This window comes from Falco peregrinus, chromosome 3 (assembly GCF_023634155.1).
Source record: "Falco peregrinus isolate bFalPer1 chromosome 3, bFalPer1.pri, whole genome shotgun sequence".
Classification (NCBI taxonomy): Eukaryota; Metazoa; Chordata; class Aves; order Falconiformes; family Falconidae; genus Falco; species Falco peregrinus.
In genome coordinates, this window is record NC_073723.1 from 58937414 (window position 1) to 58960555 (window position 23142).

Genomic DNA, 23142 nt, shown 5'->3' on the forward strand with positions numbered 1-23142 from the left:
GCCCCACCTTGACCTATTTATAGTGCTGTTCCTTCTCCCAAGGCTGTATTTTATTAACTGTTTGTAAGGATTTAACTAACCTCCCCAGTTTTACAAATTCTTTCTTGTTTTTCACTATAGAAATTTACATTTTTCCCTTTTTTCTTTTCTACAGTAGATAATTCTTACATCACTCACATAATTTCTTTTTTTTCCCCCTCCTTTTCTTCGTAAAAGACATTTTTCACTTCTGTTGCCTCAAATTATTATCATTTCCTTTTACATAACTTCAGTGATGACCTCTGAATAACACAAGAGATTTTGTTTCAGGGTCAAATCTGCCATCCACACTTAAAAATACTGTGTTTTACGATATGGTTTGAATGTACAGTATAGCAGCATCTTTGACAGATTTATTTGTGTTCCAGAAGTATTGAAACAGGAAGAAAGTATACCCACAGGAGAGGAAAAGACTTTGATCATGCCTGTCAATATCAGTGGGCCTAGTTATCAAAGTTTCTTTATAACTTGCTGTAGTTTAAAAACACTTTAAACATTTGTTTGGGTCAATCTGGCAGTATCATTGACATAGATTTGCTGTTTTCTCTCTGCATACTGTTGCCCAAAAGCCTAAAGCATATTTAATGATGAGTCAGATAAGTGATTTAAATATGGGATCTTGTCTTTTTGAAGTCCATTGATATTTTTTTTTAGTAGTAGAGCTACTTACTACTACTAAGGGAAAAATACACTTCTTCCTACATTTTACTGTGTCATGTTGTTGCTAAAGCAGCTTGCTATAGTGTTTTCAATGATCATTCTCTCTAAAAGAGAGTGAACAAGCTTCAGGTGTTTGTGAGAAATCTTTCATAAGCATTTAGGTCAATTCTTGATCTTGTCTGTACTCTGCAATAGGTGACACAGAGAAAAGGAGGGTTCCTGCTCTGAGTGTACTACATGTGTTCATACTGCTACCACAAAAGCCTTTAAAATGGTCCAAAAGTTCTAGTACTATTTGTGGTCATAACTCTTCAATCCTAAAGAGACTACAATCCTCAAGACTACAAACAGAATAATGTTTACATCCATTTCTGTAATGACATTGCTGCTATATTTTTTTCCCGAATGTGTTACTAATGCTCTCCTTGAGACCCTAGTGAAGTAATTTATGAGATTCTGCAACACACCAATAATTCAAATGCGCAAAACGGCTACATCAAACGGTTTACTTTTGTTTATTATGTACTAGAATTGACTGTAAGAACAAATAACAATTTTGAGTGTAAGTGTACTGCAGCTGATGCTCTTTATTTACAACATCTAAGGGCATGCTTAACCAGTTTCACGTGTTGATGAAGGGCCATTGTTCTTTGATGTGGAATAAATAGTAGGTATGGATTACATAACTGATGCTCAACTCCTGTTGTTAGCAGTGAAGAAATTTGCAAAGAAACTGAGAACTGTACTTACATTTCAAAAACAACTTGAGGGAAGTGGCGAATGCTTCAGTGTTGCTGTATAATATTAATACCCAAGGGTTTTCTTTTGCATGTCTGAAGTGTATGGCCAGAGTAACTTGCACTGTAACATTCTGAAGAACTTTGCACATTGTAGGGAATACAACTTCCTTATCAGAGAGACTGCATGGAAACATTCTTGACTACGGCTGATCAATCATGGTGAATTAATCCAAACATGCTGTATTTTTTTTTCCAGTTTGATGCTATTGTCCAAAATTAAATGCATTTTTTCACTGAAGTTTGGTGGTTCTACCTTTAGTTACATAAGGGCTCCAAGTGTTAATGTTTAGAAACAGCAAAGTTTGCAGGTAGTTTGGCTGACTATTTCTGCTGTGTAATGCCACATATCTGACAGAATTTTGGTTGTATTTACCATTCACTAAATTCTTCAACCATTTTTAGAATTTTGTGGGGGGTTTGTAAATAAATAACCATTATTTTGGAATGGAGTGTTGCGCAACATTTTCATTCAGTTTTTTCCAGTGAGTTAATTCTCCCCATAGTATTTTAAGAAGTCAAAGTCAGTTTCTGACACACTTTGGACTTTCATATGAATTATACAAATTTATTCCTAATCATGGAAAAGAACAAGTCTGTTTTGTGGTAAGGAGCCTGTTGTTAGTTCATCACTGTTCCATCCAGTAACTGTGTTATTGCCATCAACAGAAATAGGAGATTAAGTGATGAAACAATTTATAAAGTATATATGCAAATTATATATTTTTTTTTTAAATCAAGATGTTGTATAATTTTGATGGGTATGATGGTGCTTAGTTCTTATCTGTGTTTAGGGAATGTATTATCCTGGTTGCTCAGAAGAAGCTACTGTGAGTGTGTGTCTGGTTTTTGAGTGCTGTCTTTTGAGAACAAGATGTTAATAGAGTTATTTTTCTTCAATTTCTTTAGCATTTGCCCTTGCTGAGTTGGTTGACAATTCTCTGTCAGCCACGTCCCAAAATACTGGTGTTCGGAGCATACAGATAAAATTGGTAAGATGGAATTTTACTTTTTTCCGGGCATAGTTTGCAGTATTTTTTTTTTTCCTGGTGCTCCTTGGTTTTTGGTTTTTTGTTTGTTGTTTTTTTCCCCCCAAACAGTTATTTGATGACTCCCAAGGAAAACCAGCTGTTGCTGTGATTGATAATGGAAGAGGAATGACTTCTAAACAGCTTAACAACTGGGCTGTATATAGATTGTCAAAGTTTACAAGACAAGGTGACTTCGAGAGGTTAGAAAGTTTTCATCATTTTTACAATGATTAGCAAACTATGCAAAGGCTCACAGAATATCATTTTAAGGCAAATCTCTATTCCAACACTTTGCTAAAACCTGTCGTTCTATGATTACCTATAAATAGACATGTACTTTCTTTAGGTAGGAAATAAGAGAAGCTTCATAACACAAAACTGCTTTTCTAATGTTATGATACTCTGAGAACATTTTTTATTACTCCTGTGGCCTTTTCTAAGCTGTCTTTCACTTGCCTACATATTGTTAGGGACATTATATTCTGCAGAGGTTTTTTTATAATGGATTGTAACATTTAGAATGTTTTATAATGGATACAGGGTTTTGGTTTAGGGCTGGGTTTGGGTGGGTTTTTGTATCTTGATCATGTACAATGTAGTGCATAACTATACCTGAAGATGCCTGTATTTTTTGAAGGAGGCTAGGCAGAATGAATGCTTTGCATTTAAAGAAGAAGTGGAGGTATATGGTAGATTTTGCTACTTGTATGAATTCATTTTACAGTTTTGAGTCTGTTCCCAAGAAATCTTCTACCTGCACAGTCAGACTTAACTCTATAGTGCAGAAAATTCCAGAGAAACAGTTATGTACGGTTCTTGAACTTTAGTCACTTTTTAAATGCCTTAAGCCTAGGACAGTAAATGAAGATGAGGATCACAGCCTCAAACATAACTGATTTATCCTATGAAAAAACTAGTGTAAAAAGTAACAGGGTAGTGGAAAATGATAATATGGCTGAGGAGGATGGTTTTTTATATTGGAAGCATCTCCAAGTAGAACAGCTGGAGATAAGTGTGTAAAAAGTGATTCTGGGTCGTCTAGTAATTTGCAAAAAAATTCACTACTTTTTGAAATTGCTATAGGTGAATTTAGGAACAGTAGAAATGTATAGTATTTTTAAGCTACCTGTATAAACTATGGGTTGATACCATTCAATGGGAGCATAGCTGTAAATTATACCAGGATAACATCTACATTTTGTTTTCATTTGGGACTGCTATGATTTTAAAACGTGTTTGTCCTACTATTTACTTAAACTAGGTAAGACTGTTCATACATCAAAGCTAACTTAAAAGACATGGAATTAAATTATTGATGGTATATGTAGTCTCTCCAAAACTGTGTTTATTAGTTAGTTGGCATTATTTCCCATTCTGACTTGAAAGTATTTCTGTGAAAGGGTGATGTCAGAAAGATCAGGCTTGCTTTGTAAGCCATTTTCATTTGCAGCAGCTTCACAGTTAGTATCTTGCTATGGTCCAAGGGAGAGCACTGAGGGATTCACCTTTTACCTTCTACCATTAAAATGGTGTATAATTGCTGTTACCACAGTATCTCTTGCGCAGACCTGTTGACCATGTTCCTGTTGCAGTTAACAATGGAGAAAAGTTTAGAGAGTAATAATTTCTTTTTCTGTTGGGTTCTCCCTGCCAGATATTTTCCTTTCTTTGATCTGAACTTCAGTGTAAAACTAGTACATAGTAATAAGCAAAACGAGTTATTCAGATGAAAATTTTTAACTTGTATGACTGAGTAATATTTGGTTTGCTAGAAGGGACAGAAAGTCCTATAAGATAACTTAGGAAAAGAGTTACTCTGTCATTCCTTTAAAAAGAATACATCAAGAATTTTAGGCACATATATTTTAACATTGCAATTGTAGGTGTAAGGTGAAGGATTTTTGAATAAAGTGACAGCAGGAAGAATTTAACACAAGCTGCTCAGGTCAAAAATGTCTTTCGGTTCTTAAAATTACTTTTGTCTTGAGAAAATTTAGTAAAGGCACTTCTACTCTCAGTGATCATTCAGGATATGTACGGCCTATGCCACTGCCTCGTAGTCTAAACAGTGATATCTCATATTTTGGAGTTGGAGGCAAACAAGCGGTGTTCTTCGTTGGACAGTCTGCCAGAGTAAGTAAACGTCAGTCTTTGCATTATCAGATTATTATTACCCTAGTTTTAATCAGAATATTAAACTATTTTACGTCCATTTATAATCCTATTTTGATTTTAAACAATTTCTTTCATAAACTCAGATGATAAGCAAACCTGCAGAATCTCAGGATGTTCATGAACTTGTCCTTTCTAAAGAGGATTTTGAAAAGAAGGAGAAAAACAAAGAAGCAATATATAGCGGATACATTCGAAACAGAAAGGTAAATAGCCTTAATACTTTCTCTTTTTTAATTGGAAGTCCTTCCTAGGTTAACATGATTTCACTATGTAATATACTTGTAATACTTAACTGGGATGTCTTCATCTTACTGAATCATTTGCACCCTGGTGTGTAAAAAGAAGTAATGGGAAACCTGAAGGCACTATATCATAAAGGTTTGTTTGTATGTGATTGTTCTTTTTTCTCTTTTCAGTTTAGCCTAAAGGACAGAAATGCCATATAGTTTGTTATACTAGGTTAAGAAAAAATATTTCAAAATACCTTTTAAGAACAGGAATTGTTTTGTTATGTATGAAACGTGAAATAAAATGTCCATTCCTAGAAGCTGTAAGGAATAAATTAGGGAAGCAAGCTGTGCTTATGTAGAAGAACTAACCTGCATATTGGAGAAAAGTCCAGCCAAATCAACAAAACTCGGTTGTTTCACAGTTATTCACTAATTTTGTAAAAGAAATTGACTACTTAAGTGAAAACTAAAATGAACAGTCCTAATGGTTTTCATGAAGAAGAAGAAAAGCTCAAGATAAAGCTGTAAGTTAAGGAGGAAAACTGAAAAGAACTGTTTTGGACATTTTTGAGCAAGAATATAAAAGGCACAGATACAGCTAAGGGTTCAGATGGGAACATAAATGGCTGCTGATTACCTGACGAGGTAACCAGACCTTGATTATGGCCCATATCTTGTGTGTTATATCTTGAGTGTTCTTTGCCTTTTGTATGGGTGAGAAAGGAATGGGAGGTAAATAAGGTTTTTACCATGGGTCAGTTCTATCAAGTCTTGAGTTGGTTTTATCAAGTCTTGCGTCAAGTGACATGTGACAAAGAATGAATTGCTAGGAATGTAAAAATTCTGTTTTTAATCTCTGTGCAATATTGTTGAGAAGGTGGAGTTACAGAAATAGAAACTGAAAATAAAAGCAGACTGTTTTTTGTAGAGGGCACAAATGGTTTGCCCCCCCCCATTTGATGTTAAAAACGGGGTGAGGGATAGAAAAGTAGAAAATAAGCTTACAGACATTAGTTGGAGAGAACTAGCTGAGATGCTTAGATATGCTACTAAAGAATTTAAGAGTGGTGCAATGAAGTACTTGAAAAATTGTGTTGATAGTATAAAATGAAAGTTAAGCTGATGCAGTTAAAAAAAAATGCAAGTGATGTTCTACTAGAGATAGAAAATAACTTGTAAATATCCAAGAGGGAAGAAATGATGTGAAGCACTGAAGTAGTAAAGTGTGGAGGTAATGGATAGACAGCTCAGGTCTAGGAAATTTTTACAAATGGTTCAAATGGCTAGGCCAGTTAGTTATATTCATGTGAAATTAAATGTGTTAATTTGTTTATTTAATGTCTTGAAAAATAGCCTGCATTGCACATAAGTGAGCAAGAGAATACTATGGCAGAAATAGAAGTTGTAATGGATTACTGCAGTGTGAGAACAATAACTGAATCTTGGAGGCACTCAGTTGGTAAAGGAAGGTACTTTTGCAAAGAAATCAAGATTCAATAAATATCAAACCTAAGACACTCTAGAACAAGGCCAAAACACTGAAGGGAAATGGCATCCCAGTCTATCAAAATCTGTTGATGGATGATAATAAGCACCTGTCTTTACTGCACTCACTTCCTTGGACTGTTCAATATTGACACAAGTAAATACTACTAGTTTAGGTGGATGCTAGGAATGTAGAGGCAAGTGCCATGGTAATTTGTCATCTGTAGCACTTGTTTAGCATCAACGTGTAGCTTCTAGGTCATTGGTCAAATCATAGAGATGAGGAATGAGCAGCTCTGGCTTTTATTACTTGCCATCTCATCACTAGCATAGAAACAGCCCCTTGCTTGGATGAAATCAGCAAGACTGTAGGTTTAAAAGAGGCTATGCTTGGGCAGTAAAAGTATTTGAAGAGTTGCAGTCTGTTTTGATGAAAATTCCCACAACTGCTTAAATTTATCCTGTTGGTTAAGGAGAGCTCTTTGATTCCCTGGGGAGAGAAAGTCTTAACACCCTTGACTAACTGTTTCACCACCTGCAGTTAAGTAGGTATAGCCTTTCACAGCTTACTGATATGTTTCCTTTTTGCCTGCTTTCCTGCAAAATAAAGCATGAGGCTGCATTCACTACAGCTTGGAAAAGCATGTCTTCTCAGTTGTCTGCAGTTGCTATAAGATCTCAATCTTTATATTAAATGTAGCTTCTTTTCTGGATGCACCAAATGTAAAGGATTGTCTGCTGGTCCAGAATGAAGCATGACATCAACCACTGTGTTTCTATGCAGCTTAGAAACCTATCATAAGAGCAAAGTGCATGTATCCAGGAAAAGACAATCAGGACTTTTTGGAATCAGGAGTTCCTCTTTCTATGAGATTACTTGGATATTTCAACTAGAACTGAGGATTCACCTGTTCTCTTTCATAGCAAAAGCATGTTTTTTCCACTTCAATTTCTGTTACAGAAAGTAGCCTATCCATTTAAGAGCTTTTTTTTTTTTTTTTTTTACCTGGCTTGGTTTTCTTAGAAAAGACATACGCCTTGTACACATAATAGTTACATTTGATGCACAGGAACATGGATATCACACAGTGTCACATTAAACATGATTAAATGCTTTTTTAAACATGATTAAATGCATTTCTAGACTGAACACTTCAAATGCTGTGATGAAAGTGAGTTGAAAATTAACTGGATCAGGGATGTCAGATTCTCAGTTCGTTGACTTTAATTTGGATGCTTTTATTTTAAGCATTAATCCTTTGTGATACTTAGCATCATGTGTTCTGTATTATTTTCCTGTTCTGTTTTTCAATCCTTTTCAAAACTCTTGTTATTTATGTGCTTATTTTACTATTTGCAGCCATCTGACTCTACTCACATCACAAGTGATGATGAAAGATTTCTTCATAATCTAATATTAGAAGAAAGGGATAAAGAGAGTTTCACAGCAGTTGTCATTACAGGTGTACAACCAGACCACATGCAGTACTTGAAAAACTACTTTCATCTTTGGACAAGGCAGCTGGCGTAAGTTGTGATTTAAAAGATTTGATTTAAAAGTGGACTACTAACAAAGTCAGAATACTTCCTTTTTGTACTTAGTCATTGGCTTTATCCCTGTTAAGGCTATTGATACATATTTTGTTGATGCCACGATTAGTCTTCCTAGCTAACTGATTTTATGGAAACTAGCACAACTGAATGGAGCCCCCCATCCAAAGAAAGATGTTGACAAGCATCAGTTTCAATGTGACTTGATAACGGACACATAATTATTAGATCTAATTATTAATAACCTATTAAATTTAACAGTGTTATGATTAATATAATTAGATACATAATTATTAATAACTTGATAAGTTACTTTTCTCAAAGCTGCGCTCCTAACGTTGATATGTAGCTTTGTATTTGCAGGCGTTTTGTTTTGATTTTTTGAGTTTCTTAAAATGACAACAAAAAAGCTGCTACTTCATCCCATTTTAAGAGGGAGAACAATACATGATACTGTCCACTCAGTACCATAGTAGCATCATCAGTGGGCCTGCAGAGCCTGGAGATATGAAAATCTCTGATACCTGTGAATTGTGTGTCTCTATCTGTTAAGAATTGAAATCTGACAAACCGTAGAACTTGATTTTTCAAGCTATAATTTTATATTTGGTACCTGTAATCTAATAATAATAGATAATAGTTAATATGAGGATTAATATAAGGATTAGATAATACCATATTATATGAAACATCATTCAGTGTTGCACGTAGGAACTTGTGGTGGCTGAAACCCTTTTTAACCTCATGAAAACGTAGGGGTACATCTACACTGACAGAGAACTTAAGCCCCTCATTAGCTTCTAGGTGCTGTTCCGGTAAACACCCACACTTAGTTGTGTGTTAGTTCATTCCAGCGATCTCTTGAAGTGGAAGAACTGCCTCCATTTGAGATTAAACCCAGGTGCAATTATTCAATTATATGCCCTGTAGCTATTACAGTAAAACCAATCAGATTTACCTTCCTAGTGCTAGGCAGTCCTGCATCGCTATTTCAGCTGTAATGGCCTTTTCCCCTCTAACACCACATACCCTTCTGCCATGCCTTTTGCCACACATGCATAATACCAGTTTCATTCTACTTTAATAGGCTACAGCAGAGCCCTAATATTGTTTTGAATGCTTTGAAGTGGAGGGAGGGGAGATAAACCCCCAAAATAATTATGTCTTAATGCCATGAGAGCACCTTTTGAAGTCTGAAAGAAATGCAGACAAAATGTTAAGCAGTTTGGGTATACCAGTGTGCTCTAAAGTCCTGAGCAATGAGACTGTGAAGAACTTCTGTCTGGGAACCAAGATTTGTCCTTGGGGTGCATTTAGTGCAGTGGATGTCAGAAGCAAAGCAATTATAAACACTTGCCGGTGCATTTAACTTCCTTCATGCATTCAGTCCCATTGACTTGTATAATCTTATTTTTCTGCAAACTACCACCCTGAGGTTTAAGGACTCAGTCTTTGAAGTTAGAAGACTTAGTTAGCTTGCTGAAAAGTTGTAGTAAATGGGGTTAAGTTCCTCAGTTTTCTCAAACTATATATTCTGTGAAAGCAATCTTATCTGACCATGTGGATTTTTCAGAGTTTCTTAGATGAGCAAAAGTGCCATTATAAAATAGGAAAATTATTTCTAATATGCAGGTCACATTCATGACTATTTATATTTGCCTATATTTGAATGTGGGATTTGTATTTTTTTGGTAAATAACTTAAGGATGGTGATTGTCTGCTAAATGCTTCCATCACTATTAGATGATCAATACTAAACTGATACCAGAAACAGTGTGGAAAGTTTTCTGGCTCTAGTTCTTTTTAATCTCCAGTGTGCAGAACAAATTACAGTATTTTATTAGCTTGCACTTTGATATAAAGAATCTGTAGTCATGTAACAGTCAGGGTTTTTTGTTTATGTATTATTTTCCAATTTGTAATCTTTCTAATTATTTTATCAAAAAATCCTATTATGATGGTGTACGAAGGAGGTAAGAGTTGAAAGGAGTGAAAAGGAGTCACTTGCTCCCATTAGTAAATCTTCTGTACTAAGTGTACGTGTTGTCATGGAGTTGGTATATAAAAATGCAATGAGTCAGTTACATTTTAATAAAAATAGAAATTTATTTGATTTTTAAAAATTATAAGGGACAGATTTTAGATTTCACTTTCTGATGTTTATGTTTAATTTAAAATGTATTTCAGACATATCTATCACTATTATATTCATGGACCAAAAGGAAATGAAACTAATGCTGTAACAAAAGACATAAGCCCCTTCAACAACATCGACATTCAGGTAAGATATTTTATACTGCAACTTATTTCATAATGTGCCTGTTTCTCTTTAATCGTGCATTTTAAGATAGGAATGTAATTTTGTTTTTTAAAAGTAATACTTTTATCATTGCAACATAGGAACTAATTCATTTTGCTGACAGTTAAAATACATGTTACGCATGCTGATTACTGCATGGTTTTTGGTCTAAGGAAAATCAACTTGTTTTGTTTTTTTCCAGATTTCAATGTTCGAAAAAGGAAAAATACCAAAGATTGTAAATCTTAGGGAGATCAAAGATGACATGCAGACGTTGTATATAAATACTGCAGCAGATAGTTTTGAGTTTAAGGCACATGCTGAAGGAGAAGCTATAGTGGAGGGCATCATCAGATATCATCCCTTCCTGTATGATAAAGAAACATACCCTGATGATCCATGTTTTCCATCAAGTGAGTGAAATGTTTTGCTGCTTTTCAGTTCTATTATAGGCAATCGTCCTACTCGAAATGTTTTAATGAAGTAGAAACTAGAACAATTTAAGTGTAAATTATTATCTAATTTGCATTGCGGCAGAACAGAAAAGTTCACATCCTTCTGGATGAACAAATCCTGTGAATAGGTAAGACTGTTGTGCTAACTCATTCATGTAAACCTCATCTTTGACATAATGCCATTTGATTTCAAACTATAAACTCTTATGGAATGCTATCAGATTAAAACATTTCCACTTGCCTGACTCTTAGATCTTTGCTTCAAGAAAGCAGTGAAACACCAGCAGTTTGGTTCAAGAAATTCTAACATCAGAATATCACAGAGGACAACATGTAGTCCAAGTCCTTAATTTAAAATTTGTTTTATACAGTGTTGATGAGTTTTCAGATGCTAGAGTTTTAAAGTAATATATGTTGGTGATGTTGTTTCGGTTTTTTTGACAAAAGAAATCTTGAGTTTAATTATGATTTTATGATACTAGAAGAACTAAGAGGAGAAAGTAATATTTATTCAAATTTGATATTTTCAAATTTAGTAGATTTTATAATGTTGCTCAACCCTGGTTAAATTTTTCCTTAGCTTTCATTTGGTTTTCTGCTTGGTATTTCTTAAATAGGAAAAAAAATCTTAGTCTTCCTATTATATATACCTAGGTTTGTGTACTGCTACTGTGCCTAACTTAATGAATACAGATAATCCGTATTTAGGCTGCTCTGGTTTTTGTTATTAAATTAGTTTTAAAAATAAATTTATTCATGGAGAATGTCTTTTTTTTTTAATCAAGAATTAAGTGATGATGATGAAGAAGACTGCTTTATAGTAGAAAAGGGTGCCAGAGGAAAAAGACCTATTTTTGATTGTTTTTGGAATGGAAGATTAATACCATACACAACTGTGGAAGAGTAAGTGGTAGTCTGTTTCTACAATGTAAACCAGGCTGTTTCTATAATGTAAACCTCTCTTTAAGAAAAAGGAATTTTAATGTCTTTTTCCTTTTGTTTTAAGTTTTGACTGGTGTGCTCCTCCAAAGAAGAGAGGATTGGCACCAATTGAATGCTACAACAGAATTTCTGGTGCATTATTTACCAATGATAAGTTTCAGGTCAGCACGAACAAACTCACTTTCATGGATCTGGAGCTGAAGCTGAAAGATAAGAATACTTTGTTCACAAGAATCTTCAATGGACAGGTAATAATTTTATTCTGTTAAGTATTTCTTCTTGAAAAAAATTAATGGATATGATATAGACACCTTTACTTACCGGTCATTTGTTCATGTCACTGAATATTGCCTGGTTGCTGAAGAACTTTCATCTTGGGCAGGACTTTGTAGCAGACGTTTCTCTCACTTTTAGTGAGTAGTAAAGCTGACTCTTGAAATCTGAAAAAATAAGATTTAGTCTTTTTCCTTTTGTTTTCTTAAACAATGATTTTTTCTAGTTCTTACATGACAGTTCTTCTGGAAGGCCTTTTCATAGAGAAGTATGGGTGCTGGGGGAAACACTTTCTCTGGCTTTAAGTATAGCTTCACTAGAATTTTGTGATGTTTCCAAGCTGAAGAATCCTTTTTTTTTTTTTTTTTTTTTTTTTTGTTAGTATAATACCACTGTACTCTTACAATTGTTCATACTTCTGAATTCAGATTTAAATTTTGTAATACATTAATAATATGTATTTATTTTGTAATCTTTTATAGGAGCAGCGAATGAAAATTGACAGAGAGTTTGCTTTGTGGCTCAAAGACTGTCATGAAAAATATGACAAACAGATAAAGTTCACAGTCTTTAAAGGAATAACTACACGTACTGATTTGCCATCCAAAAGAATGCAGAGCCCTTGGACAGTGTATGCTGCGATAGAGTGGGATGGGAAAACATACAAAACTGGACAGCTGGTAAGTTAGTTGCTCACTGATGTTGGGGTTTTGTTTGTTTTGTAACAGAGTATGTGAACCCTATAAAAGGAAAATGCAAATCTGATGCAGGAGTAATTTATTGGTGTTAATTGTTGTCTTCTGTTTACAGGTGAAAACTATTAAGACCCTTCCAATATTTTATGGAAGTATTGAGAAATTTTTTTTGTATGGAGACCATGATGGGGATATATTTGCCACTGGAGGAGAGGTTCAAATTGCTTTGGTAAGACAAACATGGAAAGGATTCGTGCACCTGCTATGCCTGAGGAATCTAAACATAATCCTGGGTTAGACTTGCTTAAACGACTTTTAAATAACTAGAAAATTATGGTATTCTTTTGAGATTCAGCAATCTAGAAATAAACTACTCAGTTACATTAAAACTAATGTAACTATCTTAAAACTGTTGTTCACAAATAAATCTGATTTATTTACATTTGCATATAAAATAGTGTCACATTCGGTACTAGTACTATGCTGTGTGTCCATTCTTAACCCTTGTGATTTCAGCAAATTTTAGAAGTGTCTCTTGTGGTGTCATCAGGTAGTATTTGTTAGCATATTGCATTATGTCTAATCCAACTTGTCTAGTCCCTTGATAGAGAGCTATTTCTTCTCTGATGTATTATAATCCGACTGTTTATAACTGCACTCAGGTTTGTGTTTGTGTTTTTTTTTCAGGAACCTCAGGCATTGTATGCTGAAATGAAAACTATTCCAATCTCAAAACTTGACAGAACAGTGTCTGATAAAGCTGTTAAAAAATACATAGAGGATGAAATGGCAAGGTAAGCTATAAGTCATTGTTTACCTATAGAGTTCCTAACAGTTTTAGTATTACTTCAGAAACAAAAAAAAAAAGGAACTCTAAACCAAGTAGTAGTTTGGGTCCCACACACACGTGCCCTTCCCCTACCCTCCACACCCAAAAAAAGTAACTTCATGTACATTCTACTAAATCTACTAAAATTACCCTGTTTTTTTTAAACTCACAGAAATACTGTTCATGCTTTTTTTTCACTAGGCTTCCTGACAAATTATCAGTAACATGGCCTGAAGGAGATGAGTTATTACCAAATGAAACAAGATTTGCTGGTACTCCAATAGGTATGTTTTCTTTTTTTCCTTCCAAATACTAAAAAGTGAAATGTCAATTTAAAAATAAATTATGTTTTTTTTTTAAAAGAAAACACCCCAAGCATACAGGAATATCCAATCACTTATAATACACAGCATATTTCAAAAGTCCATCATTTTTCCTTTTAAATACAGGAGCGTTAAGAATAGAAATTTTGAATAAAAAAGGAGAAGCAATGCAAAAACTACCAGGTACAAGCCACGGAGGTTCAAAGAAACTTCTTGTTGAACTCAAGGTTATTTTACATTGTAAGTATTTCAGTATATTTAACAGAGTCTTTATAATTTTAAAAATGCATAATGGGTAATGTATTTCTTTCTTACATATATATGTATGTATGTATAAAATACATTTTAGAACTTGCTATATAGTTGGATATAGCTGATAAAATTAAGAACAATAACCCATCGGAATATTTAGTACTGCAACGCCACATTTCATGAAATGATGGCTGCTTCAATCGCAAATGTTTAATGTCTTAATGCTACATTATGATTGTACCTTCTGTCACATGTAAGGAGGGCCTATCAATTTCAGGCCATCCATTAATATGCATAAGAACATGATTAAAATGGATATGTTTCTTTAACATAGCTATTCATGTGAGCTGCCTAAAAGTAGGGACCAGGTACGTTTAGTATCTAATGTAAAGACACTTCAGAATTTTAAAAAATCAAGTTTCTTGTGAGTTACTGTTTTGTGGTTTCCATTTTATGGGAGTCTCACTTGATATTCTTACATTGCATTTGTTGAAGAATTACATTCTGTCTGAGGCAGCTGAAATTACACAGTTGTGTGTTGGAACACAGAATTAGAACACTACATGCTCTGAAAACTCCAGTCTTGCATATGTCAAATACATCTGAAATTTGTAGAAACTTAAGATCTTGTTTATTATTTTCCATATACGATAGGAAAATCCAATTCCTTTATCTGATGAGAGTTGTAAAAATACCTTTCTGAAGCACTGAGTTTACTGTAGTGAATACACGTCAAAAGAAATCAAATGAAAGTATCTTAGCTTCAGTTAGTATAAAAGTCGTAAGACTACACGTGGTATTTTAATGGCACTTCTAATGGGACTGTCTGCTGTGCCTGTCCAGTGTGCTGGGACATAAAGAAGTTGGAATTGAAAAAAAACATGTTCACATAATACAGATTATTAGATTGTATTTGCCAACAGCCTGGGGGACAGATCAGTGTTCTGCAACCTTAACTAAGGTAGACCATCCTGACTTCAGGATGTATAAACTTGAAAGAGGCATGGTGTTTCTGTTGTTGCTAGAAGCAATAAAAAAAAAATTGCCCTTTGCCTTTGATCAGTGAAATCATTACACCTTTCGTGTCTCCTGACCACTTTGATTCATTGACAGAAATTTGTACTTACAACTGTTTTTACTGCTTTTTGTCTTAAATTTTGTCTCCAGTCAATTGAGGAATCACCAGTGTAATCCCCCTGTTGTTCACCAGAACAATGAATATGTCCTGTAAATGACAGTTTGGGCATGGCATATTCTTATATCGTAAAGCTCACACCTGTATCAAGGCCAACAGCAAATATCTTAAAGTACAAGAAATTTCTCCTCTTTTCTGAAGAGTGGAATACCTGGCAAAATACTCTGTGGACTGCCAAGAGTTAAACTATGAGAAACTTTATCTGGCCTGTTACTGGGGAGCCTTATACAAAGTTCAACTCAAAACTAGAATTTGAATTAGGGTTGAGAGAATGATAAAACTGTGAGGGGTCCATTAAGGGTAAAAGGAGCTGCTAAAGGAAGGGATGGGGTATCAGGAGAGCTAGAATGTGAGAAACTTCTTGTCTGGGCAGTGGAAGGAGCGCCTCGCTCAGGCTTTGGCCAGGGGAAGCAAGAGCTGGAAAGACAGCTGGAATATTTATCTGGACCATGATGGGGTTGGGCTTGTAAGGTTTGGCAAAAAAATAAGATTGGGGTTATGGATTAGAGCTGAGAGAGAAAGCTGAAGGGTGTAGTTGGATCAGGGGGCTACCAAATGAAAGAGTAGGATAAAGTGTCTGCCAAAGGGAGGCACGGACTGCCAGAACAGGGCTGTGAGGATTTTGCGGGAGTTGCTGGTTTCAATGTGTTGGGTGTTTTCCTGGTTGTTTCTCTAAGGCTCACAGTAAAATTTCAGGTTAAGGTTGATGCAAGGGGGCTGTCAGGAAAGCTGGGTTCTGGGAATTTTTTTTTTTCCCAGAGTCATGCCTGGGTGGTTCTTGTCTAAGGTGAGGCTGAGAAATAAGCATTTCTGTCTTAGAAGATTATTTTTTAATCACTCCTGTTTACTCACTTAAGTTGCGAGTACCTCTATTAACATACTTGAAGCAGACAATCTGTGGCAATAGTGAGGCATCTCTACAGGTTTTTGAGCTCTTCAGCAAACTCTTTTCATCACTGAAGTATTTGTTTTAGAACTTAGTTGACTATTCTGACCTTGCCACATCCCTCCTGTAAACCACAATGGGAGATGCTGTTCAGATGAGTGTCTTTCACACATGCACCGTTGAATTCTCAGTTCTGGAAAGCTATGGCTATTGGCTATTAATGTGTCATTTGAAACAAAATCATGGATGTTTTTGCTCTTGTCTGTGTACCCTCCATGGATTTATATTATACCATAGCAGGGACATTTAGTTATCTGTTGTTTTCAGAATATTATACATGGAAACCTTGTTCGTTTTGAGAAGCAACCATTGGTGCCGTAGTAATTCTGTGAATAAAAGGTACCTTTTATCTCTAGAAGAATATTTGTTTCCAAAAGGTTTCAAACAGTAGTGAAAAAAATAAATAAATAAATGCAACAATGAATGAGAATTCTTTTCTGTTTCTGCTTGAGGAGAAACAACTACAGTTTAATAATTTAGCCTCAGGTTTGTATTTTTTCCAATACCCTTACAGCATCTATAAAAACTTAGTTTCCTGTGCTATTTGCAGTACACAGTTTGCACCAAGTGCAGCCTTCAATATTGCAGTGATTGTAGGGATACTGGTAATATTAATAAATATGTTTCTGTGGAAGTGCAAGAAAAGAACATGGTGGTTAGGAAGTCCTAATGGTGCTTTCTAGCAAAACAACAGAGGAGAGTTAGTTAATCACTACTAATACAAAGTATTTGAAGGTCTTTTCCTCTACTACAGGAAATACTGGAGAAATTCCCAAGAAAGTTCTAAATCTTTGCATGTGGCTCCACTGAAATAATTTAGTCTGTTGTTCAAATAAAACTTCAGGATGTTTTTTCATCACAGAGACCACAACATTGGGCATACCTGATAACTTTCTTGCACAGAACTGCTCTTGGGATTGTCTCCTCTTTCAGAAGAGAACATCAGAACTCTGGCTTTTAAAGGCAGGGCTGTTATGTTTTCTTGTTTGTTCTCTTCCAACATCCTATTTGTTTTATTGTCATCTTTTGTGTATCACCATGCACAGAAGTATTAGACATTCTTCGCTTCCTATAGATAAATTTCCACCTTAGATTATCTATATTGGGGCAATATAAGAACAAAGGTGTGCATCTTGCATTATACAGACTTGCAGTTTAACTTGGTGGCAGTTGACACTGGTAGTTAATAATAGTGAGAAAACAATTTCTCATGTGAGCATGTTTTTCCTATTGCAAAGGTGGACACACACACACACACACACACAGATTTAGAAAATTTTATAAGTTCTTGCTACAAAACTCCATCAAAATTTATTTTAATAACCCAATATTCCAGAATTACACATTCAAAAAGATACACCAATGAAATTGTACAACTGTTACTTTATCTTACATGGGTAATTTGGTGCAAGAATAAGGCCTGAAACAGGTGTACTTAGCTATAGAACAATGTATATTTGTACTGCAGTGTTTTTTTATGTATATAGTCGTATTACAGTCACATTCTGGATTTATTCTAAATTATATTTAAAATACTACATTAATGTCTCTTGAAGTTTCAAACAATAAATCTTATTCCTGTATTTATCTTAGGTTACAGAAAGTCACTAAAAAATTTCCTCAAAGTTTCAGCGTGTTCTATTCTTGGATATGTTAATGCTGCAGAAGTGTTTATAAAGACAGATACAATAATTTAGAGCAAAAAAGGAATGTTCTTTTTTCCCCAATTATACCTTCAGTCAGCTGCGTATTTTAAACCATTGCTCCCATTTAAGCTAACTTGTTATTGTCATTTGTCAAGTTGCCTAATTGCCAATGTGGAGTGCACAGCCTACAAGTGCTCAGACTTAACAGGGGACATATAACAAAAGAGCTAATAAAATTCAACTTAACAAACCTGCTGCTTTCAATTTAATGTGTTTGGGGCTAGCAATTTTTAATTAAAATGGGATAAGGTAGGGAATTTTATATATATATATATATTTTTAGCCATGATCAACATGATTGATTGTGAAGCTGAGTTATGTTTATTAGATTTAGAAGTGATAATAGTACTTAATAACAAGTGATAGTCATACTTGAAAAAAATCAACAATTTATGGTGTTAAATCTAAATACATGTAGCTAATTATTTGTTTTGCAGCACCTACTGGGAATAAAGAAGTAATTTCCCATATCAGTCAGCATGGAGGCAAATGGCCATACTGGTTTAAGAAAATGGGTAAGTTCACATATGCAGTATTTTCAGTTTATTTATAATTTTACTTCTTTTTTTTTTCTGATTGTATTTGTGTTTCTATTTAGAAAATCTTCAGAAGCTTGGGAACTATACCTTGAAACTGCAAGTAGTATTGAATGAAAGTAATGCAGACACTTACGCAGGAAGGCCTCTACCATCTAAAGTATTTAAATTTACTATCGTAGGTAAGAATTCCAGTCATGCCAGTTTTCTTCTACTTCTAGTATTTGTTTGATTCATTGCATAACAAAGTTATTAATGTTTCAGTTGAGAGGTAATTTTCAGCACTGAAAAGGTAGCATTTGCATTTCAAATATGAAGTATTTTCACAAAAAAATATTTTTTTGCCTAGTAGGTTTTTATCTCGCTTGTAATGTTTTGGCTTTGCTATACATTCAGTTTTACAAAAGAAGTGTTGTTGGAATGAAAAGCTTTTCTCTGATGTGAACTTTCCTAAATGTACTTAAGAAAAAAAACTTAACTAGAACCACCCTTTCTCCTTCTGTGATTGGCATACTTTCATAAAACTAGTATTTGTTAGGCCAGTTTTCATGCATAAACCACAGAAAGTAATTCAAAAACAGGTTATGCATGTAAAATATGCATGTTGAGATTGAAGTTTGGGGTTTTTTTAATTAAAAGACTAATCTTGTGCAAAACTAAACTCATATTCAATTATAATGGATGTGTGTCTTTGGATTAATCATCATAAAATACTTACTGGAATACCAGAATAGAAATAATACTGTTAAATATGTCTGATGTTACTCTTTGTTGCCATACATTCTGGTATGTATGTATGTGGCCTAAAATAGTATGTGACTGGTCATACCTTCCCCAGAAAATTAATAGATTCTGATTTTAATGACACTGTTGAAGACTGTAACACGTACAGTGTATGGTTAACATCACATTTCTGGTACAGCCTTGCTGGTCCTGTTTCTCTAGTCCTCTTAAGATACTAATTTTATTTCCTAATTTATTTGTGTGCATTTATCTGTTAGTGGCTGGTTAGTTTTTGTTTATAAGCCCTTCTTGATGGCTATAAACTCTTCAGAAGCGTTAGGCAAGGAGGGAGAGGCGGTGGAGTAGCCCTGTATGTTAGGGAGTGTTTTTACTGTCTAGAGCTTGATGATGGTGACAATAGGGTTGAGTGTTTATGGTTAAGCATCAGCGGAAGGAAGGCCAGCAAGGCAGATATGGTAGGAGTCTGTTGTAGACCACCCAACCAGGATGAAGAGGCAGATGAAATACTCTATAAGCAGCTGGGACAAGTCTCAAAATCACTAGCCCTTGTTCTTGTGGGGGACTTCAACTTACTAGATGTCCACTGGAAATACAATACAGCGAGGAGGAAACATTCCAGGAGGTTCCTGGAGTGTGTGGAAGATACCTTCCTGACAGAACTGATGGCTGAGCCAAGTAGGGGAAGGTGAACCACTGGACCTGTTTGTGAGCAGAGAAGGACTTGCGGGTGATGTGACAGTTGGAGGCCATCTTGGGCATAGCAGTCATGAGATGACAGAGTTTTTGATTGACGAAGAAGTAAGAAGTGGGATCAGCAGAACCACCACCTTGGACTTTGAAGGGCCAGCTGTGGCCTGTTTAGGAGCCTGGTTGACAGAGTCCCTTGGGGGGGACGACTCTGAAGGGCAAAGGGGTCCAGGAAGTCTGGACATTCTTCCACAAGGAAATCTTACAGGTGCAGGAACAGGCCATCCCCATGTGCTGAAAGACAAGCTGGCAGGGAGGAAGACTGGCCTGGCTGAACGGAGAGTTTCGGCTGGAACTCGGGTACAAAAGGAGAGTTTACCACCTTTGGAAGAAGGGACAGGCAACTCAGAAGGACTATCAAGGGTGTCGTGAGGTTATGCAGGGAGAAAACTAGAAGGGCCAAATCCCAGCTAGAACTTAATCTGGCTACTGCTGTAAAAGACAATTAAAAATGTTTCTATAAATATATCGGCAGCAAAAAGCAGGCTAAGGAGAATCTCCATCCTTTATGGGATGCTGGGAGGAAGCGTAGTGACAAAGGATGAGGAAAAAGGCTGAGGTACTTAATACCTTCTTTGCCTCAATCTTTAATACTAAGACCAGTTGTTCTCCGGTACCCAGCCCCCTGAACTGAAAGACAGGGAGCAGAATGAAGCCCCCAAAATCCAAGGGGAAATGGTCAGTAACTGGCTACACCATCCAACAGTGCTGAGGCAGCTGGCAGAGGTGCTCACCGAGCCACTTCCCACCATTTATCAGCAGTCCTGGTTAACCAAGAGGTCCCAGTTCACTGGAGGTTAACCAATTTGACGCCTGTCTACAAGAAGGGCCAGAAAGAGGATCCAGGGAACTACAGGGTTGTCAGCCTGACCTCAGTGTCAGGGAAGGTTATGGAGTAGGTCATCCTCAGCGCTATCATGCAGCATGTACAAGAAAACCAGGGGATCAGGCCCAGCCAGCGTGGGGTTATTGAAGGCAGGTCCTGCTTGATGAACCTGATTTCTTTCCATTAAAAGGTGACCCGCTTAGTGGATGAGGGAAAGGCTGTGGATGGTGTCTACCTAGACCTTAGTAAAGCCTTTGACTCTATTTCCCACACCATTCTCCTGGAGAAACTGGCTGCTCATGGCTTGGGCAGGTGTACTCTACACTGGGTTAAAAGGAGTCACATCCAACTGGGGACTGGTCACAAGTGGTATTCCCCAGGGCTCAGTGCTCGCTCCAGTCCTGTTTAGTATCTTTTATCAATGATCTAGACAAGGAGATCGAGTGCCCCCTCAGTAAGTTTGCAGGTGACACCAAGTTGTGGGGGAGCGTTGATCTGCCGGAGGGCAGGCAGGCTCTGCAGAGGGATCTGGACGGGCTGGACCGATGGGCCGAGGCCAGCTGCATGAGGTTCCACAAGGCTCAGTGCTGGGCCCTGCGCTTGGGTCAAACAACCTCATGTAACACTAAGGCTTGGGGAAGAGTGGCTGGGAAGCTGCCTGGCAGAAAAGGACCTGGGGGTGCTGGTTGATGCCCAGCTGAACATGAGCCAGCAGCGTGGCCAAGAAGGACAAGGGAGGTGATTGTCCCCCTGTACACAGCACTGGTGAGGCCGCACCTTGAATACTTTCAGTTTTAGGTCACTCACTTCAAGAGGGATGTTGAAGTGCTGGAGTGTGTCCATGTGGAGGTGCTGGATGGAGCATGTTCAGTTAACAAAGCTGGTGAAGGGTGTGGAGCACAAGTCTTATGGGGAGTGGCTGAGGGAACTGGGGTTGTTTACCCTGGAGAAGAGATGCAGGGGAGACCTATTGCTCTCTACAACTACCTGAAAGGAGGCTGTAACAAGGAGGGTGTTGGTGTCTTCTTCTAAGTAAGAAGTGATAGGGCAAGATGAAATGGCCTCGAGTTGTGCCAGGGGAGGTTTAGATTGGATACTAGGAAAAATTTCTTCACTGAAAGGATGGTGAAGCATTGGAACAGGCTGCCCAGGGAGGTGGCAGAGTCACTATCCCTGAAGATGTTTAAAAGACTTGTAGATGCGGTGCTTAGGGACGTGGTTTAGCGATGGACTTGGCAGTGTTAGGTTAGCAGCTGGATTCAATGGTCATAAGGCTTCTTTTCAACCTAAATGATTCTAGAAGTGGGTTGGTTTTTTTTCGGAATATACTTCATTTCCAGGGAAAATAGGCGTATATTTATGAAAAGAATAAATCTGTAGACTAGCTTGAAGTTGCTCTTTCTGTACAGAAGTATGAACCACGATTTGTTTGTAAATTATAAAGGAGTAATATGTTATCTGTAAATGAGATTTCATAGGATTTTTTAAAAAAATCTCTACTTCTGATTCTGTATATCATAATTCATCTTAAAATCTGTAGTTATTTATTCACTAAATTAATTTAAAATATACGCTAATTACAGATTATACATCCTCCAGTTTCTTATCAGCAGGACTCACCCTTTTATGTAAGTGTGCTTGTACATAAGAATGGAAATATGTGTCCTACATATATTAAAAAAAATAGATCTTCTCTTAGTCTCTGGCTGTCAGTCTCCAGTTCAAAAGGAAGTTTTGTTCAACCCTTTTGCCATGCTGTGCCTTTGCCTTGTTCTGCAGTGGCAAGAACCCAAGCTGCAATTAAACTAGGAATGATGGGGGAGGAAGAGTGTTACCAGCAGCCCTGTGAGGGAGTGATAGACATGACAGACTAGCAAAGAGCCTGAAGTGATGTGACAGAAAAATCACAAAATCAAAATGGTGCTGAAGTGGGCTCACCTGCAGCGTTTGCATGTATGCAAGGCACCATTATGGAGAAATCACCAAAACCCTTTCTGGGAAATCAGAATGCTTTGGTGCCTCTCTTGTGCATGCAGCATGGAGAATAAACATGATGAGTTAAAGACAATGGGGCTTTGATCTTCCTAGAGTCATGGAGATGTGGTAGAATGGCTTACGTAACTGGAATGTTGCAATGGATACAGGAAAGACAGACCAAGAAGACAAGAAGGTGAAGCTGCCCTTTGTTTAAGAGAACAGCTGGAATACATGGAGCTCTGCCTGGGGATTGGATGATGAACCAACTGAGAGCTTATGAGTAAATATTAAAGAGCAAACCGCTACGGATGACACTGTCGTGGGGTGTCTCCTATAGGCCACCTGATCAGGAAGCACAAATGGATGAGACCTTCTACAGCCACCCAGAAGCAGTATGATATTTGCAGACCCTGGTCTTTGGGGGGGACT

The 23142-nt window shown here is 36.5% G+C and overlaps 1 protein-coding gene across 5 annotated transcripts in view; it reads left to right on the top strand.

The window, feature by feature from the left end:
* Window positions 1-23142, top strand: part of SMCHD1 (structural maintenance of chromosomes flexible hinge domain containing 1) — a 91031-nt gene that overhangs the window by 19194 nt on the left and 48695 nt on the right. For all 5 annotated transcript variants that reach the window (XM_055799415.1, XM_055799413.1, XM_055799414.1 and 2 more), the window contains 16 exons: window positions 2406-2488; window positions 2597-2727; window positions 4546-4660; window positions 4786-4905; window positions 7778-7944; window positions 10156-10249; window positions 10470-10680; window positions 11508-11625; window positions 11729-11912; window positions 12420-12617; window positions 12748-12861; window positions 13320-13426; window positions 13663-13745; window positions 13911-14024; window positions 18321-18398; window positions 18482-18601. In XM_055799415.1, coding sequence (XP_055655390.1) covers window positions 2406-2488; window positions 2597-2727; window positions 4546-4660; window positions 4786-4905; window positions 7778-7944; window positions 10156-10249; window positions 10470-10680; window positions 11508-11625; window positions 11729-11912; window positions 12420-12617; window positions 12748-12861; window positions 13320-13426; window positions 13663-13745; window positions 13911-14024; window positions 18321-18398; window positions 18482-18601 — 2037 coding nt within the window. The remainder of the gene's footprint in view (window positions 1-2405; window positions 2489-2596; window positions 2728-4545; window positions 4661-4785; window positions 4906-7777; window positions 7945-10155; window positions 10250-10469; window positions 10681-11507; window positions 11626-11728; window positions 11913-12419; window positions 12618-12747; window positions 12862-13319; window positions 13427-13662; window positions 13746-13910; window positions 14025-18320; window positions 18399-18481; window positions 18602-23142) is intronic.